Source organism: Clupea harengus, chromosome 11, assembly GCF_900700415.2.
Source record: "Clupea harengus chromosome 11, Ch_v2.0.2, whole genome shotgun sequence".
NCBI classification, from domain to species: domain Eukaryota; kingdom Metazoa; phylum Chordata; class Actinopteri; order Clupeiformes; family Clupeidae; genus Clupea; species Clupea harengus.
The window spans coordinates 29,648,669-29,674,328 of NC_045162.1; the positions used below are offsets into that span (position 1 = coordinate 29,648,669).

The 25,660-nt window shown below is 39.8% G+C and overlaps 1 protein-coding gene across 2 annotated transcripts; it reads left to right on the forward strand.

Annotated features, from left to right (window-relative positions):
• Positions 1-4,947: 4,947 nt before the first annotated feature.
• Positions 4,948-21,607, forward strand: lsr (lipolysis stimulated lipoprotein receptor). 2 transcript variants are annotated; one of them, XM_031576825.2, is made up of 11 exons: positions 4,948-5,216; positions 6,705-7,043; positions 7,664-7,783; positions 8,421-8,477; positions 11,021-11,167; positions 11,335-11,520; positions 13,296-13,349; positions 13,570-13,698; positions 15,600-15,891; positions 19,581-19,986; positions 20,721-21,607. In XM_031576825.2, exons 1-11 carry the CDS (start codon positions 5,174-5,176, stop codon positions 20,754-20,756), a joined length of 1,809 nt encoding a protein of 602 aa, XP_031432685.1. In that variant the 5' UTR covers positions 4,948-5,173; the 3' UTR covers positions 20,757-21,607. The 2 variants fall into 2 exon arrangements, with proteins under 2 accessions (XP_031432685.1, XP_012684170.2); XM_012828716.3 differs by lacking the exon at positions 8,421-8,477 and having other exon boundaries at positions 4,950-5,216.
• Positions 21,608-25,660: the final 4,053 nt, after the last annotated feature.

The following is a 25,660-nucleotide window of genomic DNA, read 5'->3' on the forward strand; positions in this document are numbered from 1 at the left end:
AATAAATGAGAGTATTTATTGCTGAAGCACCCCCCAGATCATCACCGATCCACCCATTTCAGCTTTGCCCAACACCTGCTGGTCTAATGGTTAGACAGAGGCATACAGGCACACTGTGAAAACATTTGGTGGATGATCTGACACCAGAAAAGTAGGTACAAACAGGAAGTGGCTCTTAAGACCTACGGTATTCAACATACAAACCTTATTCTTGATGACTCTGCTGTCAGATATGTAGATGGAGAAGGGATGATGACATGTTGCCTTCCAATGTCTATATCTATGACCAGAAAGAACAGACTTTCAGACATTTTCAAAACAAAACTATTAAACGCATTCTTGTGCATGTTGGTGCAGATTACATTTACAGAGAACAGTGTTACCTCCAAGAAGATTTTTAGGCACTTTCAAGTTTTCCAAACATGTCTAAAGTGTATGTCCACTAACTACCAAAGGGTGTACAACAATTCGTTCAGCTATCGGTACATGTCAGAAATGACAGCCTGGTTGCTAGCCAGCAAAACTAGCTGAGGTAAGTGTTTAAATGCAAAAGTGTCGTTATTTTTTAGTTCCCATTTCTAATTGAAAAATTGTAACAAACTGAGTTCTGATTGTTAAATTATATATTTGGTGGACTCAAACGACATTTTATATATTTTCGGGCTGTAACCTATTGATGGCACATGTGAAAGTTCACACCCCTCTGTAACTTGAAAGATTGATACTTAAGCATACATTACATTCTTTTTATGACCAAAAGTAATTTTTTTTTAATACTTATACTTATATAAGAGGAGAGGAAGTTTGTTTTGTTCAACACTGTTCAATGACAAGTTGTGGAAAACATGAATGTATAGTTCTTAATGGGTCACACATCATTTGGAAGAGCTATTTCTGATCTTTACATATAACAAACAAACCTATAATTGACACTTTCCAATAGTTGTTTTAGCTATTAATAGGTATTCAAAATGTTAGGTGCTCCTTTATAGACACGATTAAGTACTCCATTGGGACCAGACCACCATGCAGCCCTTGTACAATGCACACCCTCTGCTTGTAACATGAGATCCACATGCCTCTGATTGGAGGACTGTCTGCTTGTAACATGGGATCCACATGCCTCTGATTGTCCACATGTATGTAGCTGTTGAAGATACCCCTCTAGGTCTTTTCTTTCAACTCTCAAACTTCCCAATTTCTCTGGAGTGAATCAAGACTCTCTGGTGGATCCTCAAGTCTTCCTTCCTCTATCCACATATACAAACCTAAAGAACTTTCCCCTTATTCCCTGAACTGGCCGTATCCGTGTTCATGCCCTCTGTTGCAGTTGAAGCCATGCCAAAAGTCATCTTCCAACTCTCCTCTTGCTGACTAGGGGTATTTTATTGGTTTGTTCTTCTGTAGCTTTAATACACCCTCAGAACTCGGTACTTTAATACATACTATACAAAATTCCTGAATGTATAATATGCAGTGATCAAAGTATGTATATAATCACTTAAGTGATTTGTGTGTTTTTGTCTACTTTAACTAACCTATACATAGTGACTCTGTGTTGAACACAAAGTGAATGCATTCTTATCTCAGCAGTTCACAGCTCTTGCTCTTGCTCTTGTTTTAATTGTTTGTATAAGTGTAACGGGTCCTTCTGCGTTGTGTTCTAGTTGTCTGAAATGCTGAACAAGAAACGGCCACGAACTGATGTTTTGCGTATTTATTCACGTTACACACGAGACAGTCAGCATGCCGTCATCCTATTGGCTGGATACTAGCCTACTGTCTTCAGTTCAGCAACTGCAGACTCAAGACTATCTTATTTTTTAACTTCATGTGAAGCACATAAAATATAGCATTACCACTTCACACATTCGAACAACAATAGAGAAAACAATACATGACAATTAACATACACTGAATTGAACATACCTGTACAGATCAATACACACCAGACAGTCAACATGCAGTCATCCTATTCGCTGGATACTAGCCTACTGTCTTCAGTTCAGCAACTGCAGATTGTTATGGAAAAAATACTCTGCGTGTTGTTTCGGAGAGGAACCACCATACGAAGCAATTTGTTGTAACAAGGTTGAGTTTTACTGGTAGGTAACGACACAATACAACTTGCCCAACAGACAGTCAAGTACAGTCAAGCAAGCCGGAGAATGCGAATTCTAGAGTCTAAACAGAGGATGCTCCCACTTTTAAGGCCTAATTCTGTGATGTCACTTCTGGCCCCCTGCACCTCCCACATACACTGTCTTCCACTCGGCACTTTGTTATAACACATGATTAACTTCTGCTTTTAATCTGCTGACATGTATGTCTGGACATTTTTGTCTGTGCCCCAGCCTTGACCACCTAAGATTTATATGCTTCTCTCCTCTTCCGGGCCTTTGTTTTAACTTGCTTTCTCCTGTCTGACTCTTTACATTTCCCCTGCAGATGTTACTTGCTGTTTTTCTGACTTGTTGGCAGACTGCCCTTTTCTTGTGATTATACTTCATTGATACATTTGGTTAAATGTGATATGATTAGAAACATTTGATAATTCAAATTTATCTTACAAGACTCAGGACTAAACAGGGTTTCCAACGTACTAAACTAATTCTCTTAAAGGGGCAGAACAGTTCACGTACTCAGTGTATTCAATTAACAACATTTAATATATACAAGGTAGAAAAGAAAAGCATAATCAAATCAGAATATGGTTACATTTCATTAAATAAATACAAACAAAATAATACATTTTTGACTTCATTCCATAAGCAAAACACACAAAATCTTGCTCTTTTTAAAACAGCAGTAAGGAGATTTAGTCTAAAACTAAGTAGATAACTACGTTAAAGTCCGCAAAAACACCATTTTCAAATTATTCTTGATCTCACTCTTCTTGTATATGTATCCAAAAAGGGTTCACACTAAATAGGCTATGCATTGTCAACACAGACCTTTTGAGTTGGGCCTTGAAAACAAAACAAAAAACTTGTACTTCAAACATGCAACTCATTAATAATCCCTTGAATTATGATGGGGAAAATACCTTAATCATGCCTTGTATCACATTTTTCAGTGTATTTTTTAAGGCGTGACTAGACTTGGCTAAAGGCAAGCTAATTGTCAGGGAGCTTGTTTTCAAATGAATAACCCCTTAATATAATTTAATAGGACAGTATTGAAAATCATACTTTCCGGATTTCTAAATACCCCAGTATACCATGATACCGCAGGGCAACACATGCACTTGTAACATTAGTAAAAAAGGCTACATACATTTCTTTAGCATGATAAATCTTACCATGTCTGATAATCTGAACCATATCTTAACTTTGGATGTGCACATAATCTATTTGCACCAAAAATGTAGTGCGTCAGCGACTTCAATAAAGCATGCACCCATAGAGACCTGGGAGAAGTTCACTGTGGTCCTGTCATGTCCTTTGAATGAATATGGGTCCATGTCTGAGGTCACAGGGTGGGCAGAAATCAACATGATTTTCAGTCAGTTTCGAACCATGAAACTTCACATCAAGATTTCAGACCGTGATGACCACCCCACCTCTATATCCAGAGGGAGAGAACAATTAGGGATGTATTAATGACATGCTCTTCATGTCATAAGCTATTAACCTGATACATCTGCTTATGAGGTCACATAGAAGATGAGGTCACAGTTAGGGTGACCAGGTGTCACTGCACAGCATGTTGACCCTCTGTCCATCCTAGATATTGCGATAAATGTCCTGCATAGTTTTTAATTGTCAGAAATAAGAACACATGGATCCATTCTTGTACCTACCTGGCACATACTGTAAGTCATTTATGCTGTTGAGGCTTAAAAGCAGTACATCAAAATCAGCACGCTGGCTCATACAAATGCAACACAGCCAAGGATTTCTAATAGCCTGGCTTATATCCTGTTGCTGAGAAGAGAGGCTGTGACGGCCGTCCATCAAACCGTGCAGACGTGCATGGGGCCGGTGAACTCCTACGTCACAAAAATCAAACTTACACCAACTTTGCAGATAAGGTAAGAGCAGGCTTGCCAACTTTCAAGACTGTTTTAGCGTGAGGATCTGTGAGATTGACCACTCATTTTGGCATTAGAAGCATGAAGTCTGAAGCATGTTTTCTTTTCATGCATGAGACATAACATATACCTGTGAGAGCTGCCGACCCTGTAAAAGCTATATTTTTGTAGGCTATATTTCATGCAGCAAATGCTGTAGTCTGTATATTTTATAACCTAACTGGTATGCTGTTGAATCAACTAGAGGACAAAGTATAAGTGTTATGAGCCGAAAGGCAGAATACAAAGGTCCTCATTTAGTTGTAGACATTATATCTTAGTTTTACATTACCTCTTGGTGGTGTTGACATGTCCCACACAAACACTAGGCTACTCGTCCCACATTTGGTCTGCTTGTATCTGGTCACCATATTTAAAGTTGATGCATTGTGTGTCCGCTTGCATTTCTTAAAAAAATTGAAGTTTATATTTTTCGAAAATGTGTTGTTCCTGAAAAATCGTCTGAACTGTCCAATTTTAGTATTTAGTAGTAGTATTTTTAGTCTACCCCATATTTCAAGTCAATGTGTTTTCCATTATGGCCTAAACTAAGGGTAACCTACTAAATAGTTTATCTTAAAGCCTGTGCATACAACTAGACTTAACCATTAGGTTACTGCCCTTGTGTTAGAGTGGATCATACCATGTGGAATTCTTGCTACCTGAGGGGGACCTGGGCGTAGTATCTAGGGGAAATATTCAGTAGTTTAACTCATCAAAAAAATTATTGCTAAACTTTTTTTTTATATCAGAAATGTTATTGTAAGATGGTCAGTTTAAAGGAATCAGAGAAGTCAAGTGTGAGTGAATGAAAGTTCACGTAAAAAACGGCCAGCCCGTTTGTTAACCCACCCGCATTCTGCCTTCAGAGAGTCCGAGGTCTCACCTGTTGACTCATTGTAACGCTTTCCGATAAGTCAAAATGGAGGAATGACTTGAGTGAAACTAGGGACACGTAGCTTGTAAACCGCATAAAACTCTACAGAAGAAGAAGAAGAAGAAGAAGAAGTGAAACTAGGAAAGGCTAAAACAAATGTTCTGTCTTCAAACTTGGATTGTGCTTGATTTATCTTCGATTTCACATCTCGACAGTGGCCTAAAATGTACTGTAAAATTAGGCCTACAGCGTTCCTTATTTTCTCAGGTAAGATAGCCTACGTCTTTAGTGTCTTTTTTTGTTTAGATTGATATTGTAAGACTGCTCTATGGGCCTAATCAAGGAAACCTATGACTTGGCGAAATCATTTTGTCCGTCTAAATAGTTTGTCGTTTTGAGTAGGTATGGTTTTAAAAATGCGATATGTCACATAATTTAGGTAATAATGAACGTTAGCCTACTTTCAAAATGAAAGTGTTACATATCTAATCTCCGTCACCTAAATCTTAGTTGTCGTCGAATTATAGCGAAGATGAGCGTAATTTTTACTTGTAAATGTCTACATTGACTTGTAAACACTAACTTTCCGTTGGAGGATCATAACATGTCACGACAGCACATTGCCCATGTTTTGTCTTCCCCAACCTGCCATTCCAAAGGTGTGGCCATTCGGCTTCTGGCTTCCTCATTGAGCAATGAAGTAGACGAATTTGAATAGCACCAACAGGGACAAAATAGAATATAAATAGTTTACACATGTCTAGCGTGGCGTTAGAACAAAGTAAGGATTTATTGGTGAAGAGGGTAACACTACAAACAGTGACAGGATTTAAAAGTCTGAAGTCAGGTGTACCCACTGAAATGAAATGTGCAAATAATTAAGGAAGGCATATAGGCTAGGCTATATGTATTCTTTAAGCCCACAAAACATTTAAACTTTGAGGTTAAATTGAAAAATGTATCATCCAATGTTTTGTGTGGTTAATAAGTTTAGCAAATTAAGACAAATTAAAACCCCTAGTGTTTGCAATCCTGATCAATTGACCCATCCCACATTTTCACCAAATACTACTAACCCTAGTCACATCAGTGACATTTTCTAAAACATATGTTTCAGTGTTTGTACAGTAAAAAGCCATTTTGCTTATCTACTTTTTAAGGTGGACTGAGATTGAGCAACATTAAAAACATCTATATTTCCTCAACCATTTTCATACATGTTTACACTTTTTAACATTTCAGAGTAGCTTTGATTGAGCTCGAGTTGGTATTTTGTGGTCCTGCAGATTAAAGGTTAGGCCAAGGCGCTAATCGTAGAGAACCATACTTCTGATACCCATGTCAAATATACAGTATGTACATAGACTGTATTGTATTTCACTTTGCATCAAATTATCTTACACATATATAAATTAGAACATCATTTTGTGTTCTTGATTACTATGTGCTATAATATTGTATTGTAAATGTTAAAAGTACTGGAGGAGCATAAACCATGTGGTGCTGGTGGCAAATATTATGGCAAATCGGCAGAGCATCTAAATGAACTACATAGATTCGGGGCATATGTTCATTTTTAGCCTGTATGTGTATTAATCACGGTGTATACGATGTATTATTAATGGACAAAGCCTGAAGTCCATTGCAGTAACTTGTCATTTAAGGTATCACACCAGTGTAAACGAGCATAATTAGTATTTGTCACTGGTTTTAGACTCTCATCACTGTTTATTTTACATTTTTTTTTCTTTGCAGTCTTCTTCAATAGCTATACCATCGCTATTAATGTCCAATGCCCAGTGAAGAGACATGTGGTCATGCTGTTCCAGCCTGTTACACTTCAGTGTCAATATCAGACCTCGGACACGAACCCCCCCCTGATCACGTGGAAGTACAAATCTTTCTGCCGGGACCCGATCGAGATGGCTCTGTCCCCCAGCAGTTCGGACAATGCTCTGGCTCAAAGCAATCCGAACTATGATCCCGTGACCGAGTGTCCTGACAACCAGCGGACGGTGCGCATCGTGGCCTCCAAACGGATCTCCGTCACACTCGCAGCCGAATATCAGGGCCGTAAGATCAGCATCATAAATAGTGAGTGCATTTTATTGAGTATGCTTTTACAAAACCCTTTGCTGCCCATATCAGTATGTTTTGTAAGTTGGTTTGAAAATATTGTTTTTTAATTATTGTTTAAGTACAACTGCATATCATGATTTCTGACGTTTATAGCTGTTTTTAATAACAAGTAATTAGTACGTTTACATTGTATGACATTTGGTAAGCATGTGGGGCTCCCAGAGACAAACAAACTAAACTTAATTACCGTGGCCTGCTAAAATGCAGTTGCATAAACGCATAGCTAACAAATATGAATGAGCATTTAAGTCGAATAACTTACTTAAAGACTCTGGTCAGAAATTCTGCTTCCAATTCCGTTAATTGAGTCCAGTATTTGAAAAACTCAACCAACGTGTCTGCTTCTCCTGTCTCTATACCAGCTCCACCAGGGAAGTGTATTTAGTGCCATGCAAGTGTTGAGTGGAGTTTGAATTTGAGTTTTAGTAGTTTTAGAATTCCCTCATACAAAAAGACTACATCACCAAATTTACATGAGTTAAATCACTTGGATAGTCTGAAATAAGTAAGGTATATTAATGTTTTTTTACCTTTTACAGTGTACTAATGTTCACTAATCCCTCTTTTCTCACAAGATGCTGACCTAAATATTGCCCAGACTGCCTGGGGAGACAGCGGTGTTTACCTGTGCACCGTGGCTTCTGACCAGGATCTAACAGGAAATGGAGAGTGCTATACGGAACTCATTGTGCTTGGTCAGTATTCCTGGATTTGCTGAATTGTTGAAATACTACAAACATACTTAGGACAGTTTTCATACACATCAGACTGTCTGCTGGTGTTAAAGGCTTTATTATAGCACAATAATGAATGGATTCATACACATCAGACTGTCTGCTGGTGTTAAGGGCTTTATTATAGCACAATAATGAATGGATTCATACACATCAGACTGTCTGCTGGTGTTAAGGGCTTTATTACTGCACAATAACGAATGGATTCATACACATCAGACTGTCTGCTGGTGTTATAGGCTTTATTATAGCACAATAATGAATGGATTCATACACATCAGACTGTCTGCTGGTGTTATAGGCTTTATTATAGCACAATAACGAATGGATTCAGTACCTTGTTTCCTATTGTTGTTTCCAAATAATGTTCAAACATATTGTTTTGTACTTAGTGTTATTATTAATTCACACACAAGGGTGTACTATTGTACTTTGCTTTTTCTTTGAAGGACTTTGGTGGCTTGTTTTAAGGTTTGTGGGTACAACTGAAGAGAAACTCGTATAAGAGCTAAGATTAGTGGGCAGGTCAACTTGTAGGTTAAAGAAATGAGTGAACAGAACAATGTTCAGTAAACAGCACTTTATCTTTCCTTCACAGAGAGAAAGGCAAATACTACAGACTGGCTGCCTGGCATTGACTTACTGGTCATGGAAGGTACACGTAACTGTGTGGACCAGTTGCTATTTCTGCTTTGTGTGTGTAGGTCAGTGGTGAACACATGGATCAGATGTGACCCGGCGCCACTGCAAACCCCGGCATAAGTAGCAACACATAGTAGTTTTGAGATACAGGCCGTTGAAGCCTGTACATGCACTACCTAGACGATTTTAAGATTTTCGGCATAAATGTGTTTTATAAAGCCTAATCGAGTGGGCTTGGCAAATGACCAGGTTTTGCCGTGGTGAGTCATACGTAATGATGCTTTCAGTTGCGCTGGTGGTGCAATTGATATGCATTGATGATGGCAACTGGTGGAAGTCACTGAAATTCAGTAGGTATTGTCCTTAGGAGGAAAAGACAGGGATGATACACCAGCCAATGTTTCTGGGAAAAATTGTGCAAAAGTTATGTAATTCTTCAGAGTCCAGCAGACAAAGTCACTGCAATATGCTATTATCTGCCCTGTTAATTGCACTGAAACCGCCATACCAACATGCTTCACTTGTACCTGTGCTTCTGTGGCAAATTGTAGTTTATTGATGACTAGTGTTGGGGGTAGTATGCTGAGATTATACTTTAGGGTAACTAGTAGCATGTTCTGACTGCCGCTGCTCTATATAGTGTTTGATAGCCTCCGCTTGAACAGAACTGATATCAGAAGACCAAGATCATAGAACCAGAAGCCTAACCCATACACATATCAGGATGAGCATGCTAGCATACATGTGGTACAACACAATACATACATAACATGGTGTATACATGCTGCAATTGATGGAGGATAAGGTGGGGAGAGAGCATTCAAGTATTGTAGAACATTTTACTGGGTATACAATGTGCTGGTAAGGTTGCTATTTCAAGGACAAGTAGAGTAATGGAACAGAAAACTATGTTGAGGAAAATGCTAACACAGAGTGTGGGGTGGAATAAGAGCATGACAGTGCGGTGGGGGTGAGTAGGTGTAGGCTGAGGGTTCAGATGGAGAGATTTGAGAGACTACAACAGCATCCCACAACGAAGACAGTCTATGGGAAGAAAGAGACGGTGAGTTGGTAGAGTAGTATACATGTACTTTATGGATATGGTGATGAAGAACTACGTTTCCACAGCCATCACCATTTGCGAGATAAGGTCATGCTTTAAGAGAGAGACAATTTGGTTGGTAAACATCGATTTGATTAACAAATAAAGAGAGACATTTAGGTAAACAATTCACTGTAAGTGATCTGGCCACTTTATCATTATCTGCATTAGCACGATCTGATAAAGAAGGAGAGGGAGAGGCTGCCCGGCATGGTGTATGGGAGTTTGTATTATGTTTAGTGGTGGTTTGCTGACATGGTGCATGTGAATTTGAGTTAGGATGGCAAGGGTGGCAGGATACACAACAGTGCCCAACTGGCTGGCGATAGCTGCAACATGTGCCGCATGCATGCAGTACCCAGGATCCATAACAGCCCTCCTTTACAGTACAACAGTCTGTCTGTAGTTATATGTGTTTAGTTGTGATGAGTTATGTTTAGTTTAGAGTTATGATGGCTGGCTTGGTGTAGTTATACAAGCATAGTAGGGGTGGCAGCATGCAATAGCGACGCACAACCGGCTAACAACAGACGCAACTTGCACTGTATGCTGTACACGGCCGAAGTTTGACTGTGTTGGGAAAGTTGTTGGGAAGCTAGCCAACATAGCTACCACAACAACATTACAAAGAAGCCGACGCGAGAGCACTTAGTACTAGCATCAATGTCCAAGCGTGTTATAACAAGCTTGCTAACATCGCTAACGAGATGTCTTGCTAGCGGCTAAACTTAGCGAAACCTGTTGAAATGTGCCTGTGACTTAGTTTTTCTGCCTCTTGGAGGGATAGGATTTTTCTGATTCTGGCAATATTGCGTAAATGAAAAAAAAAATATGTATTTTAGATCTGTTTTATTTGTGAGTGAAGTAGGAGGTATTTTGACTAGTGTTGAATGTTAATGAGATGCCATTTAGTGTGGGTAGATGGCTAGATAAGGTCATTCTCAACTGTTTAGGGCCTACAAGCACAACCTCAGTTTTATCTGCGTTAAGGAGCAGGACGTTGTTAGTCATTCAAGCTTTCACATCTAGCAGGCAGGCCTCTATCTTCTATCTAAAAACAAATAAAAAAAGAAAGCTGGCATTGATTAAAAGATGGTATGTTTGCCTTTCTGAAAGCTACACCCCATCAGGAGCACTTATTGGAGTAGCCCATAGCTTAAATATCACTGGTTTCAAGATCTGAATTCTCTACTCCTAAAAAAAACCATTCACTGCTGCAGACTACCAACTCTCCTCCAGTTTTTAAGCAGGTGAACAAACTGAGATTTCCGTAGATACGTTTCTGTTGATTGAATCTTATAGTACTTTAAAAAGAGTATAAAGGAAGACCATTTTTTTTTTCACCATTATGAATTTTCCATATTAGACATGTATATTAATATTTTTGCAGGAGTACGAATATTAAATCATGTTGTTTGTATTTGACTGAACTCTTCCATTCTCTGTTATTCCAGATAAGCTCCTGGTCGCTCTGGTGGTGATAGGCTTCCTGTTGTTACTGCTCCTGATTGGCATCTGCTGGTGCCAGTGTTGCCCGCACTCCTGCTGTTGCTATGTGAGCTGCCCCTGCTGTCCGGAGCGCTGTTGTTGCCCCAGGGCATGTGAGTACCCCTTCAACTGGCAAATATTTTTCACAAAATTTTATACAAAATTGTTTTGTATCTCTTGGACTTTCCCAAATACCTTTTGGGAAATATGTTGTCAGCAGTTATGAATAATCCTTGTCTGAAACTAAGTTGTTTTTCTCTCTCTCTCACTCTCTGTTTAGTGTACGAAGCAGGAAAAGCCATCAAATCAGGTGTCCCTAGTCATTACGCACCAACTCTGTATGCGCCCAGCATGTATGCCCAGCCTATCCATGGACTTGGAGGAGCCTCCCCTGCCATCCCAATGCTTCCCATGCCCCCCATGCACCCAGCAACCAACTACAGAGACTACGACCATGCCAGCTCAGGTATGTCCAAATCTATGTGCTTTCACATGATCTTTTCCCAAATGATATGTCAGTCAAAATAATACTCCTAAGATATATTAATAGGATTTAAATTGCGTTAATAACATGGTAGTAAAGTTTTGGTCTTGAAGGAACAGATCTTTTTGAACTGTACCACCAACAATCAAAGTCAACATTTGCAGACATGGATTTCAATGATGATGAGACGATGATGAGTCTTCTCAATAAAATACTCTTCCTTCACTCCAACCCCTTCTGCTAACCCCTTTCAAACTAAGGTTAAAAAACATTTAAAACTGAGATTGATTAATTAATTAGTTAGTTAATTAATTAATATGGCTAATAATGCCCAACATCTCACTACTCTTGAGACACTTTCAGAAACTCTCATCACTCTTGTTAAAATGTGACGTTATAGTCCTATCCTTTCAACTCTTAACTGGATGGTTGTATTTTGCGCCGTACCGGCAGTCTATGATCATCATCATCTTAGCTCTGAAAGTGTTCGTTGTCAAGCAAATACGTATCGGTGGGTGTCCACGGCACAAATTACATGCGTTAAAATCGCTAGCCGTAAAGTCGCCTGGGGGGCGTGGTCAGAAAAATCACTGGCTGTAGCAAAGTTCAAGTAGCAAGTTCAGGTGCAGTGCTGCGCTATTGTAGCACATTAGCTTGTAAACTCACAAAAAAATAATGATAGATGTTGCGGCAGTCAGTCATGGGCTGATTCATTTAATTTATAATTTGTTAATTTATTCTATCTAATTCATATATATATATATCAGCCAGTTAAATCATGAAAACGTTAAATGTAACTTATTTAGCAGCTAGCTAGCTAGCTATCAGTTAAGACCTACAATATTCTGTTTGACCTCACAGCATTCGTGTAGCATATAAACAACAAAACCGAGTCGATTACACATATAGAAAGTCGTGTAGATAACCTTTATTCACATAAAATATTTCCCAGTAACAGAGTCCAGAGACTCCGCCATCTTGTTTTGATATTTTTGATTACTCCCGCCCCTATGAGCTACGTTGGCTTCCAAATCACACACACGCCGAACTGATTGGCTCTCAGCAGGCAGCAAATCGCTCTCATTTGCATAAAGTTAAAGAATGCCCAATTTTCAGTTGAAATTTCAACCAAAGACGATGTTTTCCTCAGCAGGCAGCAAATCGCTTCCATTCTATCCCAATGAGAGCAGCACGATAACGCGTGCCGTGGACACCCACCGTAAGGCCAGCACAACAAGAGCCCAAAAGGACAGTGTCATATTTGGTCATGGGCTTCCTATGACATTAACTACTTACTAACCGAGAGTGAGGTCAAGCCGGGAAATATCAAGCCGCAGTTTTCTGCCCCTTTAGAAAGTTCTCAATTTCCTCCTGGCTGTCGTTGCTGTTGTTGTTTTCATTTTCGTCATTTCCACCTCCAGTTGTAAATATTTCTTGTTCATCTGGATAGTAAAACTCACTATCAGAGTGTTCGCTTTCGCTCATTTTGTAAACGAAGAGAAATGGTAATTGTAAATAGAAAATATGTAGTTTTGTTGAGCTCTCAAGTCTTCTCATGAAATCTTTTCGTCGTAGGGCAATACGCCATTCTGGATCGCCTACTGGGGCCCCTGAGCGGGCCACACACCGAAAGCATGACCACGCAATAGCCAATCAGAACGCTCGCCTTCTGTGCATTGCACTTTCAAGCTCTTTAATATTTCACTCTCATTACCATTATCCTCGTGTACTCATATTATCTTGTTTCTTCTCTGCAGTTGGGCAGGGTTCTCAAGTACCTTTGCTGCAGGATAATGATGGTGGTGGCCAAAGTAAGTAACACATTTCTTGTGTAATTGCTGGATCTTGAGAGCTCTTTTCATCTAAAAATATCCATGTGAAATCAGTCAGAGTATGAGTCAGAAGTAACTTGATTATTTACGAATCCATACCATGCTCTAAAGTGACAAGAATTGAGATGGTTTATTGAATGATTGAAGACATTGCTGGCGCTTCCACTAGAGTGACTAAACACCCCAACTTCCATTTCAGCTCGCAGTGGCTATCGCATTCAGGCCAATCCAGATGGGAATCCCACACGTGTTCTGTATTACATGGAGAGAGAGCTGACCAATTTAGAGCCCGGCCACCCTGGAGATGCAGCAGGCAAATACAACCGCTGTGGGTCCCTCCTGTGCTTCTTTTTCAATATTACAAAACTTTGGTTGCCTAATGTCAGTATCAGATATATAGATAATAAATTGATCTGTGAAATATATATATATATATATATATACACGTATAGAAGCACTTACTGAAAAATAAGAGAGGTTTTTTTGTCCCACTTTATGTGGATGGTCCCCTGTAGACTATCTACAGATGCTCAGATTATAAACAAACTATCTGTTGAAACTCTGTTAACTACAATTTATGGTTACGGTTGGGGTTAGGGATTGGGTTGGTTAAGGTTACATGTATGAAGATTTTAAGAAATCTCAAAGGAGCTCACAAACATTACTATACTACTACCTGCCTAAATATTAAGGTGTCTTACACTAAGGGCCTCATTTACTAACAGGATTGCGCCCATTTCAGGCGTAAATTAGCGGGTAAAGACATAAAACCGTATTTCCAAAGGAGGCGCACCTGAGTAAAAGCGCAGATTACCGCTGCTGGGAGGGTATAAGGGAAAGTGGGTGTTCGTCGCAAAGAGATGCGTAAAGTGCGCCTAATTGTGTATTAGTAACGAAACAAGGTGTTTTAGCATGCTGCTAAATGAAAACTATGTGCCTGCGAGAAATTAGAAAAATACGAACATCAGAAATATTATTTGTTTTGTTATGTTATTTTTTATATATAATTTAATATAGGCATATACAAACTGTCCCACCACCTAGCTGTTACCCAGAATCACCGCTCATTGTATGGTTTAAACCGTATTTTCACTTCATTTTCAAGCACACCGAGTACAGTGCACACCTTCTGCGTAGGAGTAATGGGTATCTATTCAGGAAAAGTACTTGTACTCGAAGTACGCTAACTAAACTACCGGTAAGTAAATTGTAGAGACAGAGCAGCATATTCATTTCACCTTCCATGTTTATTTTGACGTTATTGCCTCTCTAGCGCAAGCTACCCCCAGTGCCATGGCAACCAAACGTCTGAAAACTTCAGTTTCCCCTGTCCAGGCTACAACTCCAGTTTTCAAATGTATCCGCCTAGGGCAGCGTTTTTGAAAAGCATGGTTTTCAGTGCTGGAATACGCCGTTTTAAAGTAAGGGGTGTTGTGTATTCCTACAAGACTATTTAACGGGATGCTATGGAGCAGTTAACCTGGCTATTAAGTATCCTAGCTATCTCTAGTTTAGGGAACCATCTTAACAGTTTGCAGTTGCCTGTGTGTGATTAACTAATATGTGTGAATATGAACTTGTGAACATAAACTCGTTAATATGAAACTGCACAGGCACCCTGGGGGTAACCATAGCAACCCAGAAACTCAATGTTCGCTGAAAAGATTAATTTCCCCAAATCAGCTCACCAATAAAAGACAGTCTTGAATTCAAAGTGATCACAACTTTTAGTGTGGACGGAAGGGCTAAACGGAGTTTCTATATTTACCCGGGTTAGTTTGCTGTAACCTCGTGAACCAAAAGCTCTAATTCTAATTCATCATCCATTGTGGCAGGAACACGCAGGCTCTTTCTTCCCTATTTTAGCGGAGCGCTAAATAACACTAATGGGCGTTGTTAGGCGCTGATTACGACGAGGTTCTAAATACCACGGAAAAATACCGTGCGGTATATGCGGTTTGGCAAAAGCGCAGATTAAGCTGCGGTCGCAATGTTAGTAAATGAGGCCCTAAATCTCTTAGGGAAACCTTGGCCAAGTTTAATCCATATCAGGCATCACAGTTGCCATAAATTGCACGTCCGATTTGAATTGCATATTAACATTATTATGTAGTCAAAAAGTAAACTATGCTGGTATTGCTATCAATTGTAGTCCTTTTTGTCTCCAGCCGTCATTTTTTGTCACTTATTTTTCTGCTTTCATTCTCTGTCCTGCTCTCCCTTGCTTAGTGGACGGTATGAGTGAGGTGACCTCCCTGCATGAGATGTCTGAACCCCGGTCACATGGGCACTCGAGGCCACCACAGCTGCCCACCTTGTATGACGACCCGGATGACCGAATGAGCACCATCAGCAGTGTGTCCCAGCACCAGCGTCCAAGGCGCCACAATGATTCCCCCATGAACCACGGCGCTAGAGGCCGGGCCCGCTCCATGGACAATCTAGATGTGATTTACCAGCACTCCAATGATGATGACTATCCACAAAACTATAAGTCTGGAGCCAGAGGTGGTCGAAGGGGGTAAGTAGAGAATATATGGGCATTATCTTGGGTGTAGGTAGTGATGTGGTTCTGACATCTCGGCCACAATGGACTTTTGTATGTCGTTCATTTGAGTGAATCACTGAACATAACATACTGGTTTTCATGCTTCAGCAATTAATAACTGAACAATAGAATTCAAACACCCATGCATTAGTAGCTAGAGGACTATGACAAGGCAGAGAAAAATTAATAAATAAATTAGGGCTGTCAATAGATAATTATTTTTTTTTATCTAATTCATCATTTTGAAATTCATTAATCTAGATTAATCACGATTAAAAGTTTGTTTTTCTTCTAAAGTCTAAATCTTATAAATTAACGAGTAATCACTTCAGACAGCGTGTATTTTAGACACTGTTGTTTTAATGGTATTTTTTTCGTGCTCTCGCCGTCATACAAGGAATGTATGCGAGACACAATGGTGCCCCTCGACGGTAAATCGTAAGAATTGTCCCCTGAAGCAATTCGGAACACCTCAGTCAGCCCACCGTCTTCAACTATGTTGATGGGCCGACAGTCTCTCATCTCTAGCATATATCCTGTTACATTTGTGCTTAATCTCCATGTTCTCAAACAGAACAGAAATGGGAAAAACTCTGGTCATACATACAGGAGACGCACAGAGAATCTACTCACAAGGCATTTTTTCCCTCTTGTACTCCAGTCATACCCTATACCGAATCCAAATCTGGTCTCGTCCAGTCATGTCTGCTTTTGTCATGTGTCGCCTGTACGGCAAGACCCTCTCCACATCCTATTGTGTAAGCAGTACAATGGTATGTAAGCTTTTGTCAAATTATTTGCTGGGATGTAAGTGCATTGTTTCACCGGCCAAAAGAACGAAGTCAACATTTGCCTTCGTCAAGAAACCAAATTATCCCTAAAAGAACATATCATTATACCATTCAGTGGTGACTCCAAGCAGAAACCATGGGGAAGCCAAGCTTCGTCAAAATGAAATGATTTTGGATGTTGGAATGTCATTAATAATAACGTATCTGAAATAAGCTCTAAATTTCACATCATTAGCTTCCGATTTTCATAATGTGTCTTTTAGTTTACCCATGATGGGTGAGCATAACGTTTTTCAGTGTCAGAACATCATACCAGTTTTTTGCTTTACAATACCCTGCACGTAAATTTCATGGCAGGGGACGTTTGACTTGGTTTATACCTACTTATCTTCCTCTCATCACCGTTGAGTCTTCTGACTGGAGTACAAGAGAGAAAAAATGCCTTGTGAGTAAATTCTCTGTGCGTCTTTTTTCTCCTTTCAAGAATCTCCTTAACCCTCCACCTCCACCATCAGTCGCCTCCCTCTCCGCTGAGGACTTTGCAACCTTATTCATTCTCCCCTCTCAATGGGGAAAAAGTCTCTAAAATGGAGTCAACTTATGACATGTCCCCTGGACCCCATTCTAACCACTCTTCTCCAGTCCATCTCCAGACCCTCCAGGATTTCGCCATGTTGCGATCGCACCAATTCACGCAAATTCAACGATTCCCCGCGAATTCAGCGCAACGTTGCAATTTTAACACATCACCGCAACTTTCCCGCAAATTTGACAAATCATTGTCGTCTCCCACAACTTTCTCCCTTCCGCTACACCAAGGGTGGAAATTCTGCCCTGCGGACACGGTGCAGACACTAGCAGAGTTCTAATCCGTTGTAAACAATGAGAAAGGCTACACCAGACATGGAAATTGAACGCAGCCCATGTCCGCACTGAAGATTCTGAAGATTCAGAAATAGATCTGGCTTCAATTTTTTATAATTTTCCAAGGTGTGCGGGGTCCTTTTTACATAGAGTCTGGTAATAGATCTATGAAATGTAATGAACATTATTTATTTTGCTGTGAATAATGAAGGAAGCAATAAATCCGATTATTCCCCAAAACCACGAGAGCTGTTGCCATGGAGATTTAACATTACTTTCGGATTAAAGATAAGGTAGCAGCTAGTGTAGAAGAATGGATTACTTGAAATTGGACGACTTTAAATTAATATATGAAATTGAACAACATAAACACCTATACAGATAAAATAAATCAACAAGGATAGCAAAACAGATTGATAAGCATATAATGAGAACGGCAGAAACACAGGCAGGACGTTAGACAACGAAACAGATCACAGTGACACAGGCTGGGTTTTTTTTTTCCGTTTTTTGTGAAAGCTGAGATATTCATAACATTTTATTCAATCTTACTTGTGGTCTTTTTGTAATACCAACAGGTGCACTTCGTTGTGGATAAGTAAATCCTATGTACTGTTCCCACTACGTGTTTAGCATAACATAGCATAACTAGCTATCTTTCTAGATAACTGTCTAACAGCTGTTGCCATTCCCACGAGACGAACATTTAAATGATGTCAAAGTAAAAGTCCTATACTGTGTTCGTTTCCATAATAACAATACAAGCAATATACATTTTCTGACCTAAATAAGCAGAGGGCAGAACAGCCTATTTTGCTACATTTTTGTAGTCCTGGTAATCTTTTGTTTGGCGTGTTGGTAAGGTTATTTAGAGGACCATTTCTCAATGGTTTTGTTCTTTAAAGAATGTTTGTAATTATAATTGAGTTATTTGTTGAAAAAGAACTAATTAATAAACAAAGAGGGAAATTTGCAACTTTTTATCGCAACTTTCACTTGCTCCTGCAATTTCATCGCAACAAACACCTAAAAAACACTGCAACTTTCACCACAACTTTTTGGAAAAGCCCCCGCGAAATCAGTCATTTTAGGCCGCAACTATCACAAAAAAGGCCCGCTAAATCCTGGGGGGACTGGATCTCGCCTACAGTTTTACCTGTCATCACCACTAGTCAATGCTTCACTCAGTTCGGGAAACTATCACACCCGGGTTACTCCTTTGCTTAACGTGTCACTTAAAACTTCTGATGTGAAGAATTATAGACCTGTGTCCCTTCTTCCTTTTTTGTCAAAGATCCGTGAAAAGGTTGTCTTCAAGGAAGTTTCTGATTTCCTGTCTCAGAATTTGCTAGACCCTAAGCAGTCTGATTTCTAGAGTGGTGCATTATGTCTACTACACAATGTAAGTTTCTGTTACATTAGCTAGAATTGATTAGCTCCCTGTCCCCTTCTGATAGAAAAGTAAACATACATTTAGACTTCATAGAAAGGCAGTCTACACAACGTACTAGACATCTACAGGCAAATACAGTTGTTTTCATTAGTATCATAAATATTGGCCTCAAATTTAACATATACAACATGCATAACCAAAGGATGATGTGTCAGTAATTCACATTTTCACATGTTACATGTTTGGCCATCCTGTTAATTATGCCCCTTCTTGACGTAGTCATAGTAACCAAATGGAAGACCAGTGTTTTGACGTCTTAGAACATTCTATCTACACCCCCCCCCCATCACAAACTGAGTAAAACACCATGGTTCGTACATAAATAAAATGTAAAAGAAACAAATTGTCCAACTGCCTTTTCAAATGGCATGACATAATTTATGAATGAAATGACTTTGAAACCAAAGATAATACCAAAATGAGTTGTTTATAACAACCTACCTCAAAATAATTAACATATTGGCATACTTATGCTTGTTTTCCAAGTTTGCTTATAGCTATGTCCTTTCTTCATTCAGTCATCTTCATTCATTCCTTTTATACCCCATTTGTAGTTCGGATGATGGATGGAATCGTGACACTCGTGATGACTACGATCATGAAACTGACCGTCACTACCACCGACGGAACCACTCCCCTGACAGTCATGGCCAAAACAGGGGACGTGGTGCCGGCTTCCAGCAACGTCGTAGCCGTAGTCGTGATGACCTGATGGCTATGGATAGGAATGACAGAGGCAATGAGTATGATGACCGGCTTCTGCGCGAGGCTCTGGCAAAGAAGAAACTGGGTAGCCAGGACCGTCTGGACCACAGCGGCGAGAAAAGACCAATGAATGGCCATTATGGACCCCCCCCACTGCCTGTATCCCCTCCTTCTGGTTACCCTGAGCACTTCCCATCGTCCCTGCCCTATGATCAAGAGAGCACAGCATCTTCCAAGAAGAGCAACTTGCGCAAGGTCAGTCAACAACACTAGAGTTGATTCTGTTGTCTAAAAGGAACAGAGTTGGTTTCTTAGTCATTTTCTACATTGCAGATTAATACTGAAGACATCAAAACTATGAAAGACCACATATTATGTAGTAAACAAAAAAGTAGAATATGTTTTATATTAAATTTGATTCTTCTAAATAGCCACCTTTTGCTTCGACGACTCTCGTCATTCTCCTTTGTGCTTGCTCGAGGAGGGGCTCAGGTTCTGGGCTCTGGAATGCACCTCCAGACAATTGTATTGTTTTTGCACTATAGAAATAGAACTGAATTGAAACGGGCAAGGGCAACTTTGCAGGACTTTATGGCTAGGATTGGTCAGTCTGTACAGGGAGATGAATGTCCTTGAGTGGCCAAGGCAGAACCTGTATGACTCATCAAGAGTGGCCAAGTCAGAACCTGTATGACTCATCAAGAGTGGCCCAGTCAGAACCTGTATGACTCATCAAGAGTGGCCAAGTCAGAACCTGTATGACTCATCAAGAGTGGCCAAGTCAGAACCTGTATGACTCATCAAGAAATGCATTTCCTGCCAAATCTAGTCTTGCATCTGTATCTCAATGTCTAAGTTCAGTTTTAAGATGAAATATTGATATACATTATTCTGCAGATATTGGAAAGAAACAATACTTTTTCGAAATATACCTCATCCCTTGTCTTTACTGTTGTAAACTGTTGTGCCTTCTGTGTTGTCTTTTGCAGAATGGAGCAGTGAGTCGTGAGAGCTTGGTTGTGTGAGCTGGGCCCTGTGGAGAAGGCTGGCTTGGCTAATTCAATTGTGAGGATCCTCTGAGGATTATATCTTATTTTTTGGAAGCTGGACAAAAGTTTAAGGGATAAACACGTGTTTGGGCAGATTGAAAAGTTGACATGGATGAGCTCAATTTGATCCTTCGCAGCTTTTACTTGCTTGGGGGAATGTTTCAGTAAATGTGGCCAACACAAGTGACATGATGTGATGTAGACATGATGTATCTGCTCTGTTTGTGAATGGTATAACAACCTTTTAATACATCGCTCTACAATTATTATTTCATGACATTGTGTGTTTATAAATAGCTTTTCAGGAACAAATTACTTTAAATGATGTGTTTAGCAATTTGATATTTTTGTCAAAAGATATTTTTAATGTTTTGTTTATGCCAAACTCACATGATAAATGTTTGGACATATAGTATGTACATTTAGTATTTCTATACCATGTCAAGTGATTTTAACATTTTTCATTGTACTTTGCTTCATATATTTTGCATGGTGTCCCTGTCCTGTGTTTAAATGTTTAAACATTCACTTAGAAATCTACTTTGTCACTTCCACAATTACAGTGGTCTAGTAGTAAAGATTTTGTATTTGAGTAAAAAACCTATATTTTGAACCCTTATCTTTTACTTATTATAACTATTTGATTTGCTGTAAACTTTGTTTGCCGGTATGTGTTTGTTGTTTTGGAAAGGTTCAGGATTATGGCAACTGTTTGATTTCTTTTTTAAATGTGCTTTGGTAATTTCATGCATTTGATATGCTCCCATCCTGGCCAAATACCTGCTGTGAACACATAATGTAATAAACTCATATCAAGAAGGATCTCATATAATCCCACTGGTCAGAATAATAGAACAGTACAATAGCATACATTATGAACTTCAGCAAGCAAAGGTGCATACCTCTGCTATCACCCCTCCTACTATTACCTTCACTGTTGCCACATGAAGGGGCATTAATATTCAGATAGACCGTTAGTAGTCCGTATGAATGGAGTAGGGGCATTTAAGCAATATAGTACGAGTGCGAGTGGGGTAGGTAAGGGATATTCCCACGGGTGGTGTTCGGCCGGAGGCCAAGTGGCGCAGGCAACAACACCCCACTCGCACGAGTACTATATTGCTTTTATAAAACAATTTTATAGTCAACCAATTGACCGATTGCCAGGGCCCCGCCCCCTTAGTTACTGTTGCTATGTCCGACACAATTCCCGAAACTGTCAAGCCTAAAGCCATGGCGAGTATGGGGACAAGCGCTATAGCTGTCAGTGTGAGTGATGATTTTTGGAGTAATACCTCCGCGATATCCTCCAGATCAGGGGTCTTCAACCTTTTTCAGCCCATGGCTGAGAGAGACACTAAGCAGGGACCCCCACCCCCGCCGCCCTAAATTTGGGCCTGATATTCATATAATTTATTTGGAACTAAGTGTCAGTCACACACACACACACTCCCCTACACATGTTTGAACAGAATTACAAATCATCTGTGACACACAACTCGTTTCAATTTATTGTGTTTATTATTGACATTTTTTCTCCCTTACAGTTAGCCGTCACTCTGTATTCAATTAGGGAGGGACAAAGAATTGAGTAGCTTGAGAAGCTTAAGTATGGATGAAATGTCTCATACCTAGTGAGAGATCTGACGAGAATTCATCATTCATGTCTTTGGCAACAACATTCTCCCTATGAAGCATGCAGTGAGTCATACATGGCTCTTGCACCGTCTGTGCACATCGCGACACATTTTGGCCAGGGTATATCATGTTCACGGAAAAAATTGTCGATCACTTTGAAAATCTCTGAACTTTTTTTACCTCCAGGCAGCTGCTTACAGAATCTAAATTCCTCCTGCATCTCATTTTGGTCGACAAATCACAAAAAAGCTAAAAGTTGAGCGTCGTTTGACACATCGGTGCATTCATCTAATTGTAGTGCAAAATAATCTGCCTTCGGGAGTTTTCCGACTAGTAGTGCCCTCACATCAGCTGCCAATTCATCAATAGGGCGGGCATTGGGATGCTTTTCAGTTTTTTTTACGTACTCATCCTTCCCAAACATTGTTTTGCACATATCACACTACCTGTTGGCAATATTAAACTTTCCGCAATTATGTATGGCTGTTTGGTCTGAGCGACACGTAATGCAACTTGATAAGAGGCTTTTAAAGCTAGCTCGCACACTTTGGCTGATTGTCTCATCAAGGTCTGCTTGCCCTCAAAAGATTTTAAACGGGAAATATTAAATGTTTTTTTCTTTCAAGTGAGCATGGGTTGTCTTTGAGTGTCGTTGCAGCTTTGATGGTTTCATAGTTTCGTTTGATAGCACGGAAGAGCAAACCACGCACACTGCTAATTCTTCACCATCGGTCTCTTTATAGGTGAAGGCAAACTTCAGATAATTCTCGGAATATTTACGTGTCTTCTCCCGTTTGCGCTTTTGGCTGTTCATGTTGGCATCCTCTGAAGGTAGATTATCTGAACCACCATCAGTGGTGTCTGACCAGGAGCTTTTGTTCCGAGAAATTACAAAACGATCAATTATTTCAAATTGTATGGTTATGGCAGGTAACGTCTTTTGGCACCAGATAGCTAAATGTAGCTTAAAGTGCATATGTTGCCATTATGATCAAATGATCGAGTAAAGACTCATGGGTAGCCTATGTATTATTTTTAAGGAATAGAAAGCAATTTTTACGTTCTGTTTATGTTTATGTAGTCTTTTGGACGTTGTACATTTTTGGAAGAGGGAAAAAATGCTTCAGATGAAATAATTTGGCGGACCCCCTGCAGTACCTCCGCGGACCCCCTGGGGGTCGCGGACCCCCGGTTGAAGACCTCTGCTCCAGATCAAGGCAAAAGGGACTGCAATATGCAGTGGAAGGATATATCCAAAATATTAAGATCAACAACAAAGTGGACACAACAATAATCGAAGCAAAAGCATACAGGTCTCAATAAAAAAAATTAGAAACCCCACGACCTCATCATTAAATGCCACCAGCACAACCTTGTAGACTAGTCATGTTATTTCTCCACTGGGTAAGATCTGTATATAATATTTCAAGCTAGCTAATAACCTACAAAGATTCTTTATTCTTATTATTTATTCCGTATCTGGCGAGAGACTCTGGAGGTATCTATCTATCTAGCTAGCTAGGATGGTGACAATCTAGAGAACAGTACAGTAACGTACCAGTGTGGATCAAGATAGCTGCTAGTAACGTTATTGTTCAAGGGATGTGTGTACATGTTGCTGAAAGTATTTCACAGTCACTGTAGTGATGACTTGCTTGTAAAATGATGACCCTGATGTAATGCTATGGCTTTGTATCAGATCGCCAGGTTATTGCTCTCAGGTTGTGACTTATGCATAACTTGGGATACTCAGGAGTAGGCCCATTCACAAAATGCTACAAAGATTAAAATAAAAAAAACTTCATAATGGCCTTTTTATTCAACATTGATACAGTATTTTAAGCTCGAGCTAGTCTCTCCAACTAAAGTGTTAATGTTAAAATCAAAATGTTAATGTTACATCTGTAAAATTGCACGCTGAGCTATCCTAGCTAGCGATGTTATTGTTACGTCTGTAAAATTGCACGCTGAGCTATCCTAGCTAGCGATAGCAAACGCCAGCAGCATAAATACAAAGTGTTCGTTAAAAGTTCTGTTCAATGTTGTATCAAGCGTAAATACAAAGTGTTCGTTAAAAGTTATGTTCAATGCTGGCGTTTGCTATCGCTAGCTAAGATAGCTCAGCGTGCAATTTTACAGACGGTAACATTAACATTTTGACGGTAACATTAACATTTTGATTTTAACATTAACACTTTAGTTGGAGAGACTAGTTATGTACTTGTAGTGGTAATATTACAAGTTGTCATGAACCATAACTGTTTGGGGATGTTCTCTCAACTAGATAGTTAGGTATCATACCTAGCGATAGCGTAGTTCGCTAGATAGATAGCTAGCTGCAAGCAGCTTCATTTACTTTGGAGCAGACATATGTGTGTTTTTCGATATATTGAGTTGGGAGTGGGGTCTCCCACACTGTTTAATCCACCGCTGGCACCTTTCCTCCTGTGTTTTGGGCTTTGGAAATGCGGGGGGAAAACGATGCATCCCTCTAATCTCTGTATCAGAGCTACAAGTCCCATAGGCACACTTTTTCACCATGCTGCTCAGACCTCAGAGTTGTCGGACCTTCTTCTCTTAGTAGCGGTTGCTAAGGTATGATTGGACGAGGGCCGTTCTAGGGAGGAGTTTCGCGATCGGTCAATTAACATTTAAACACAAAGTTATTGATAACATTTTTTTTTATTTCTGCACTGTTTCTCCGCAACAAAAAAATAGTTCCATTGTCAACGTCTTTTGGAATTATAATAATTTTGAATTAACGGTTATCGCTTAATTGTATCAACGTGCTATAGAATGTTTCATCGCGGAGTGATTTATTATTAGCTGTGAAAAGTCCGAGTTGGGATGTCCTGGGCTATTCCAACTCATGGAACGTCTCTCGTCCAATCAGAAACAGCTAAATAATTCGATGGAACCCAATTGTTTTATAATAATATTTAGATAGACAGTTAGTAGTCCGTATGAATGGAGTAGGGGCATCAATATTTAAGATAATTAAGACCTTTGTCAGGTTTTTAATGGCACACACGACACACTGGAACACACACGTGCATATATAGAGGTGACACAGGACACACACGCAGGTAGGCCTGAGGTCGCGGTGAATTTATTTTCTGCTTTTTTCCCATCCTGGACCGTCCTTCCTCAAGGACCGCCCAGGAGCAGTGGGCAGCTTGTAGCGCCCGGGGACCAATTGAAGTGAACTGTCCATCTTTGGTCAGGGATGGACATGTGTTCTG